Source organism: Gossypium hirsutum, chromosome A10, assembly GCF_007990345.1.
Source record: "Gossypium hirsutum isolate 1008001.06 chromosome A10, Gossypium_hirsutum_v2.1, whole genome shotgun sequence".
NCBI classification, from domain to species: domain Eukaryota; kingdom Viridiplantae; phylum Streptophyta; class Magnoliopsida; order Malvales; family Malvaceae; genus Gossypium; species Gossypium hirsutum.
The window spans coordinates 97,950,503-97,959,792 of NC_053433.1; the positions used below are offsets into that span (position 1 = coordinate 97,950,503).

General features: G+C 29.0%; 1 protein-coding gene across 9 annotated transcripts; it reads left to right on the plus strand.

Annotated features, from left to right (window-relative positions):
- Window positions 1-1,285: 1,285 nt before the first annotated feature.
- LOC107896705 (mitochondrial import receptor subunit TOM20) lies at window positions 1,286-7,841 on the plus strand. 9 transcript variants are annotated; one of them, XM_016821939.2, is made up of 6 exons: window positions 1,286-1,731; window positions 1,838-1,916; window positions 2,012-2,181; window positions 2,293-2,339; window positions 2,465-2,531; window positions 3,356-4,113. In XM_016821939.2, the coding sequence occupies exons 1-6, from the start codon at window positions 1,636-1,638 to the stop codon at window positions 3,359-3,361; spliced, it is 465 nt and encodes a 154-aa protein (XP_016677428.1). In that variant the 5' UTR covers window positions 1,286-1,635; the 3' UTR covers window positions 3,362-4,113. The 9 variants fall into 9 exon arrangements, with proteins under 9 accessions (XP_016677428.1, XP_040934935.1, XP_040934936.1 ...); XM_041079001.1 differs by lacking the exon at window positions 3,356-4,113 and adding an exon at window positions 4,120-4,361 and having other exon boundaries at window positions 1,338-1,731; window positions 2,293-2,356; window positions 2,431-2,531; XM_041079002.1 differs by lacking the exon at window positions 3,356-4,113 and adding an exon at window positions 7,344-7,841 and having other exon boundaries at window positions 1,350-1,731; window positions 2,293-2,356; window positions 2,431-2,531.
- The last annotated feature ends 1,449 nt before the right edge of the window (window positions 7,842-9,290 follow it).

Here is a 9,290-nt window from a genome sequence, read left to right on the forward strand (position 1 = left end):
CGGCGCTTTTTAAAAAACGCCGCTAATACTTGATCTTTAAAAACGCCGCAAAAAGTTTTTCATTTTATATTGAGCTTTTAGTGGCTTTAGCAGTGCTTTTTTTTTAAAAAAACGTTTCATCTGTCTATTTATAATTTAACTGGTTTATTTGTATTAAAATACAATTTTTTAATTGAATATTTAAATTCTTCAAAAAAAATAATGACACGTAGAAAAAATTTGAAAGTAAAAACATAGAAAAATATTTGTTCAAAATGAAAAAAATTAATATACTATTATTTAAAATAATTTTAAATATTTTTGGTATATGGCTGATTGTTTTTTAATTTATATGTTAAATATTTTCTTATATAATTGTAAAAGAGATAGTATTAATTTTAAAATATTGAATTAATTATCATTATAGTTTAGGGTTTACGATTTAGGGCATATGGTTAAGGGTTTAAGGTTTATGAGTTACTATTTTAAGGTTTATGGATTATGGGTTCAGGGATTATAGTTTAAGGATTGGGGATTAAGGTTTAGGGGTTAGGGGTCTAGGGTTAAGTGTTTATGTTTTAGGATTTAGGGTTTAAAAAATAGGGATTAGGAGTTTAGTGTTTAGATTAATTAGTGTTTATTAATTTATATGATAAATATTTTCTTATATAATTGTAAAAGAGATAATATTAATTTTAAAATATTGAATTAATTATTATTATTATTATAGTTTAGGGTTTATAGGTTAAGGTGTATGGTTAAGGGTTTAAGGTTTATGAGTTACTATTTTAAGGTTTATGGATTATGGTTTACAGGTTGGGGTTTAAGCTTTAGGGGTTAGGGGTTCAGGGTTAATGGTTTATATTTTAAGATTTTATGGTTTATGGATTAGAGATTAGGGGTTTAGGGTTTAGATTAATTAGTGTTTTTTTATTTATATATTAAATAATTTCTTATATAATTGTAAAAGAGATAATATAAATTTTAATATCTTAAAATTATGATTATAGTTTAAATTATTTAAGAGATAATAGATAAACTTTATATATATTAAATGGTTTAGGATTTAAGGTTTACTTAAGATTTGTTAAATGATGAAATTTTATAGAACTAATTAATACTTTTATTTTCAAAAATATTTAATCTAAACCATTTGATGTATTTAAATATTAGACCTAAAAAAATTGATAAATAAATAAAAACATTGATAACAAAAAAAATAAGATATAAAATGAAAATTAGTGGCGCTTTTATGAAAAATGCCGTAAAAGATAAGCAATAGCGGCATTTTTTGAAAAAAGGCCGCAAAAATCATTTTACTTAAAAAATGGCACCTTTTTATCCCCAAATTCCCCCCTGAAACTCTTAATTTTCCCCCCTAAAATCGGTATCCTCAAAACTACTTTAAGCTCCTCTTCTTCTCAACCACCCTCATCAACAGCAGTAACTCTTGAATTGAACAATAAAGTTAGAAGCAAAGCAAATGGAGAGTGAGATTATCTTTGTTGCTCGTTCTTAGGCATTTGCTGCTTTTTTACTCCCTTCACCGGACTCTCTCTCGTTTTAATTTATCTTTTTATTTTATCTTCAAGCTATTTATATAAGAAATATCGAACCCGATAAAAGAAAAAGAAGAAGAAGTTAGAACGAGCAGCCATGGAATCGTCGAGTGAGCTCAATAGACTGCACTTTTTCGAGCAAGCTTGTAAAATTTCTGAAGCTACTTATGCTTCCAATCCTCTCGATGCCGACGTTGGCTTCCTCCTTCTGTTGATCCGTTTTTCTCTTCTTCTTCTTCTTCATCTTTTTTTTTTCAATTAAAATTGATTTTTGGCTAATTTATATTTATTGTTTGCAGAACTTAACAAGATGGGTTGGAGCTTTACTTGAGTTGTCTCAGTTTCAAAGCGTTCCAGATTCACAGAAAATGATTCAAGGTTCTCATAATATATATGCACATAATAAATTTAATTTCATTCATTAGTAATTCAAATATTAATTTTCTTAGTTACTAAAAATTAATTGTGAGTAGATGCTATTTCGAAGCTAGAGGAGGCTTTGTCGATTAACCCTAAGAAGCATGATGCTTTATGGTGTTTGGGAAATGCTCAGACTTCTTTTGCATTTTTGACTAACAAGGAAGATGAGGCCAGGCCTTACTTTGAAAAGGCAGCTCAATATTTCCAACAAGCAGTTGATGAGGTTTTTCTGTAGTTTTGTTTGGCTAAAGTATCAATTACTGCATTTATGGATGGATCTATAGATTCAATACTTGAATGCCCTTTTTTTAACTTGGTAGATTTGTATTTGTAGGATCCCAGCAATGAAATTTACCTGAAATCTTTGGAAATATCTACTAGGTGTCTCTCCATACTTAGTATGATTTATTCTTTAAATAATGCTTATATTTCATTATTTGTGCCTTAACTCATAACTTATAACTCACAATAGAATTCTTATTTTTTTTGTGTTTATCCTTTACCAGCAAAGGCAGAAGAAGATATGGTGTTATTGAATGTGATCCACTAGTTCGCAAAGGACTTGAGAAAACTGTAAGTAGTCTTTAATAGATGGCACTTAACAAGCATTCCATTCATAAATAGTAACCTCCTTGAATAATTTTTTCTACTTGAAAGCATATGGATATACTAATATCGCTTGTTAAAAGAACTCCAAGGAACCAATTAGAGCCTATTTTTGAGGTTTGAAATCCTTGAGATTTATATTTATATCTCTATGTTCTACACTTCCAAGTGTCGGCTTATTTCATTTAATTTAATATGTAATTACATATTTTATTCATTTTTTATGAATATTTATTAAATATTATATTATTATTTTTATATAAGATTGTTGTTTTAATTATATAATTGAATAAATATATAAGTTTGAGCTTAAAACTGTTGTTAGTTTTGTGTTATAATTTGTTCCAAAGTTAATTTTTTACCCAGAACATGCTCTTTATTTATTATTTTGCTCCTTGAAACAACTCCTTAATTTTTTATACTAATTGTTCCTTGAAATAATTCATCTCGTTATGTGCACAAGTATTTAAATGTTCATGATAGCAGCTGGTATTTTTTTTTTTGCAAGAGAAATTATAGCTCTAATTAATTTATATGGAGGACAAAATGAAATGAAAAAGGTAGAAAGAAAGGAACTCTAGCTGTCTCAAGTCCCTACTAAATTTTAGTTCTCTAGTAGTCCTTTTGGCAACTTAGGAACATTTTGAGCTAGCCTTTAAGTATTGAAAGCATGCCCTATTTTTCCTGACTTATTGTCTTGCAATGTTTAGATGTTTTGTTGTTTTTATTAATTAGCACTAGCAATGATCTTGGTTTTCAAATTTCAACATCCTAATAACATGGTTTATCAGGTTTAGGTAAGATCAATCCTTGGTGGTTTAATATTGCTATTTCGGGTTGGAAGAACTGTATTAAAGAAATCAGCTAAATTGTTGCTGTTAATGAGGTCCGGAAGTGAGTAAATTGATGTTTGAAATATCTTTGTATGGTGGATTGAATGATGCTGTATATTGTTGCTCATTACCGAATTAATGCTAAAACTAATCTAATTAAATGGTGGATAATTTGCTATCGATTATGATGGAAATGACTATTAAATGTTTAAAATTCCTCTTATTTAATTGATGGCTACTGTTGTTTAAATGCTGCAAATTGAAGTGTTTAAATGCTGTAAATTGAAGTGTTTAAATATTGTAAATTGAAGTGTCTAGAAATTGAGATGTTTTATCGCTGTAATTGAATTATATAAATGTTGTTAATTGAGATGTTAAAGTGCTGCAAATTGAAGTGTTTAAACACTGTAAATTGAAGTGCTTAAATGTTGTAAATTAAAGTGTTTTAAGTATTGCAAATTGAAGAGTTTAGTTGCTAGAAATTAAGATGTTTTATCGCTGCAAATTGAAGTGCTTAGTTGCTGGAAAAGAGATCTCTTTTCCTGCAATTTTGTAGTTAACGGATTTAGGTTTCACATTACATTATTTTGTATGTTGTAGGTACATATTATGCACAGCCTTTTCAATGACTTCTGTATTAACAGACTGGAGTAGTGTACAAAAATCCTTTAGACACTTTCAGACTATTCAAATCTATAATATTTTTTCCCCTCTGTTTGTAGGTTCATTGGCATCTTGTCTTGATAAGAGTGTAGTTTATGAAGCTTTAACCTTTGCATTGTCCTCTGAGGTATTAGAATTCCTAGTTCAAAACTTAGCAATTTGTCTTTTATAAAAGACCTTTGCATTTTAGTGTTGTTTAGGTTTGCAAACAAGATGATGTATTTGGACTTGTTGTTAGTAAAAGACTTGCTATATTTTATTTATATCTTTATATTTAATCTAATTTTTATTATTTATTTTAGTTTTGATTCTATATATATTTTTTTATTTTAATATTTAATAACTTGAGTTCTAACTTTTGGATTTTAATTGTGTTATTAATTTATTATTTTAAATTCTAAATTTGAATTTATCAATTTTTATATTTAGTTTTAAAGTTAAATTTTTCATAGAAAATTTAATTTGATAATGAATTTTAATAGAATTTTAATAGAAAATTTTTATATTTATATCATGGATATTATTCTTCTCAATATTTTGATAAGGAATTTTAATTTTTCATGACCTTTATAATATTTTATAATATATATATTTTAAATTTTATGACCTTTAGCGGTGTTTTTGGGAAAAGCGCCGCTAAAGGCCAAGAAAAAAGCCGCTAAAAGTCTGTTTTCCTGTAGTGTCATTCCTCTCTTTAATGCCAATTAATGCACCAGCTGGTTTAAGTAGTTAGTTCAGTAAAATTCAGCTTGCAATAAGCTATATGGAACGCATGGTGTTGAGCTCCATGCTTGTTTGATGAGTCCGGCCACCTCCTCTCCCGAAGCTCGATCAATGTAACTTCCAATGGTGTCTTGAAACTTCTTAGCACAAGACTGAGTAATGGGACCTTGTGGCAACTCAATAGGATCGGCCGTAGCTTCCTGAGCTAGGATCGCATCAGATGATAAAGACACTTAGGTTTTAACCCCCTTATCCCATAAAAAGCCTCCCTTTTTAATTAACCCTTAGTGAACCCCGTTAAACCTAACATCCCGTTTCTTGATTAACCCATTAATGTTAACCATAACCCATTTTTTTAGTTGTGACTCATCTCGTTTTATTGACTCCCTTTTTGTCGACATTTGATTTTGTTAGTTGCCCAACTATGCTCTTTTGTTTGATTTGCTGAATTATTTCTTATTGCTCTAAATAAGAAAAAAAATATCGATTATCAATTAGTTATTTGTTAATCGAGCTTGAATAGTCAATTTCATATTCTGAGAAGAAGCTCTTTTTTGTTCTTCAATAGTTATCGATGCGCTTGTTTTTAATTCAACATTTGTTTAATTTTGCTAGTTTGGTAATTTCTAGTCAAACATGATAAGTTATTTTTAAAATTAAAATTTTTTAGGTTGTTTCCTTGAATTGAGGTATTATCTTGAAGTTTTAAATTTGCAAGTTTGACATTAAAACCATGATTTTTTTGTGAGATTTTAAGCCTTTAGGGCATACATTTTCATGCTCATTTTATCGTTGGTTATATGTGTGTCAACTTGACTTGTTATTCTAGAACTTACTTCGATTATGCATGTCGAGACCACACCTTTGATTTGGTATACTAAGATGATAAAGGCACTTAGGTTTTAACCCACTTATCCCATAAAAGCCTCTCTTTTTATTTAACCCTTAGTGAAACCCGTTAAACCTAACATCCCGTTTCTTGATTAACTCGTTAATGTAACCATAACCCATTTTTTTTCGTTGTGACTCTTCTCATTTTATTGACTCATTTTTTGTTGATATTTGATTTGGTTAGTTGCCTAGTTATACTCTTATGTTTGATTTGCTAAATTATTTCTTATTGTTATAGATAAGAAAAATGAAAATAATATTGATTATTAATTAGTAATTTGTTGATTGAGCTTGAATAGTCAATTTCATATTTTGAGAAGAAGCTCATTTTTGTTCTTGAATAGATATTGATGCGCTTGTTTTTAATTCAACATTTGTTTAATTTTGCTAGTTTGATAATTTCTAGTCAAACATGATAAGTTATTTTTAGAATTAAAATTTTTTAGGCTGTTTCCCTGAATTGAGGTATTATTTTGAAGTTTTAAATTTGTAAGTTTGACATCAAAACCATGATTTTTTGTGAGATTTTAAGCCTTTAGGGCATACATTTTCATGCTCATTTTGTTGTTGGTTTTGAGTATGTCAACTTGATTTGTTATTTTAGAACTTATTTCGATTATGCATGTCGAGACCACACCTTTGATTTGATATACTAAGATGATAAAGGCACTTAGGTTTTAACACACTTATCTCATAAAAAGGCACCCTTTTTAATTAACCCTTAGTGAACCCCGTTAAACCAAACATCCCGTTTCTTGATTAGCCCATTAATGTTAACCATAACCCATTTTTTTTCGTTGTGACTTTTCTTATTTTATTGACTCCTTTTTGTCAATATTTGATTTGATTAGTTGCCTAACTATGCTCTTCTATTTGATTTGCTAAATTATTTCTTATAATTTTAGATAAAAAAAGAGAAAACAAAAATATTGATTATTAATTAGTTATTTGTTGATTGAGTTTGGACAGTCAATTTCATATTTTGAGAAGAAGCTCGTTTTTTTTCTTGAATAGTTATTGATGCGTGGATTTTTAATTCAACATTTGTTTAATGTTTCTAGTTTGGTAATTTATCAACTCAATCTCAATCATAACCAACTTTTCTGGCATTTCTCCACACCCTTAACCTAAGCCCCATTACAACACCTTAAAGACCTTTTGATTGGTGTGTCATATTATTTTATAGTTGTGGAGATTTGATTTTCAAGCAAGCTTATGGTAATGACATTTCTTATTCGACTGTTGAGTGCTTATTCCTGAACCTTAAACACTTTGGGTGATTTGAGTGATTTTTTAGTGAGGATGTCAATTCTTATAGATTTTGAATTGAAGGTAATTACTTAGATAATGAGAGATACCTACGTTTTCATGTTTTTCGACTTTGATTGTTTGAATCTTTTAGTACCCTTTTAGTTGAATTGCTAATGCATGATTATTTGTGAATTATTTTGAAACATTACTGATGAGAATTATAAGTTGAGAAAGATTAATTTTAATGTGAGTTGAGGATTTTGCTTGAGGACAAGCAAACGCTTAAGTTTAGGAATATTTGATAAATGATAAAACTAACATATTTTAATCCCATTCTTAATATATTTTTGGATGATTATTTTTGCAAATTGGTGAATTTGATACTCCTAATCATTTCAATTCATGTTCTTATACTTAGGTGAGCATTTGGGAGCAAAACGAGTGAAAAACGAGTGAAATCGGAGAAAAAGTGCAGATTTCAAGAGCCACTGGGCTGGACACACACCCATGTGAACCACACGATCTAGACACACGACCATGTGCCAACCCGTGTCGATTTCGCAACTTACTTCCCAAACATGCGAAAAAACACAATTTTTAAGTTTTCTGAGCATTCTAAAGTCTATAAATACCAAATAGAAGAAGAGATATGGGAGCCATCAGAGGAAGTTGAAGAAACAAATCGAAGAACACCATTGGAGCCAACTTTGAAGCGGATTTCCATCAAGATCGAAGATCTTCTTTAAATTTCTTCGGATGTTTTTATGAGTTTTTTTATTTCTTGTGGTTTTTCTAACTTTTAGATGTTTTTATTCAAGATTATAAACTAATTCCCTAGATACCTTGTTAAGATGAAGCTTAAGATGAATTTTATTACTTGATTTTTGTTTTACGTGATAAATACTTAATTCTTGTTCACAATTATGTGTGCTTATTTTTTGTTTAATATTTCCGGGATATTAATAGATGTTTAATGTGCTTAATTTAGTGGAAGAAAAGTCCCTGTTTGAGAGTAGGTTTAGCATAATTGAGTGGAGTTGCAAGTAATCCTAGATATAGGACGACATAAATCTACCGGATTAAAGTCAAATCTAATAAAGGAATCCATAGAATGAGTTAATTTAACGATATAGGGGTTTTAATTAGAAAGAGATTGCAATTAATCAACCTAGAGTCAATTGTTCTTACTCTCAAAATAGATATTAACATAATTTAGAGATTTCTACGGGTCAGGATACCAAATGAATAAATCGTTCATAATAATAGGTAAAGTCTAGGTAGATTCTTTCCTAGGTATTGTCTCTCTCATTGGTTATTATTCGATTATTTTCCTATTTCATTCTCTGTTGAGTTCTTAGTTAGATTAGCTTAGTAATTTTAATTTAAAACCTATCACTTCAATTTGTCGACTAAGTAATAGGAAAACAATAATTACTAAAACTTTTAGTCCTCGTTGATACGATATCTCTACTCACCATAACTATATTATCTATCGATAGGTATACTTGCCTTAGTCGTATTTTTAGTTAGTCACGTAAGACACATCAACAACAGTAATACTTTGGAACAATGTTCCCAAATGCATCTGCCTTGGTACCTCCCAGCCCAACACCAGAACCCATTTCATGAGCATAGCTAAAATAAAATTCTTTGGCTTCAACTAATAAACTGAATTTCGTCCCTTTTACTTACTCAGCTGTTAAATCAGTTGCATCTTTTTCATAAAAATATTCTTTAAAATGAATAAGAAGTTGGATTTCCCATTCCTTGTTCTCCTTCCACACTATGCTCTGATTGTTTCATCCCCACATGGCTCGTCATTTAAATCAAAGTGAAATTGTTCATGGTATTCTTCTATTCCTTCTGCAATCTCTATATGCAACTAAGGAATATAACTATGAAAATATCATTAATTGGTATTTTACTGTAATTCCAAACTTTCACTTGCAAACATTAATTTATAATAAGTTATACATTCAAGAACTTAAGTAAAAAAAATCATAAATTTTACTAGCAAAGCATAACCAAAAAAGGTTTCTAACATCTATTCGTTGATGAAGATGGTAGATTTCATTATAATTCCTGTAAATTCAAAATTTTGAGAAATAACTTTCAAGAAATTTCCAAATATCCTCGTTTGAATTATATGTATCTGGGTTCAATTCTACATTCGTGTAAATCCTAGTAACAAAAAAAAAAATGGTGCCTAACCTCTATTTGTTTATGAAGATGGTGGATTTTCTTGTTATTCCTGTAAATTCTAAAATTTTCCAAATTACTTTAAAAAAAAATCATAATATCCTCATTTGAATTATATATATCTTGGTTTAGCTTTCTTTTATTTTATTTTCATTCTCGTTTTACT

What these genes read in the sequence shown, in the direction of transcription:
- LOC107896705 (XM_041079001.1), top strand. Translation starts at nt 1,636, where the DNA reads ATGGAATCGTCGAGTGAGCTCAATAGACTGCACTTTTTCGAGCAAGCT. An exon ending in CCAATCCTCTCGATGCCGAC is followed by an intron (nt 1,732 to 1,837) that starts GTTGGCTTCCTC and finishes TATTGTTTGCAG; the next exon opens with AACTTAACAAGATGGGTTGG. An exon ending in GCAAAGGACTTGAGAAAACT is followed by an intron (nt 2,532 to 4,119) that starts GTAAGTAGTCTT and finishes CTCTGTTTGTAG; the next exon opens with GTTCATTGGCATCTTGTCTT.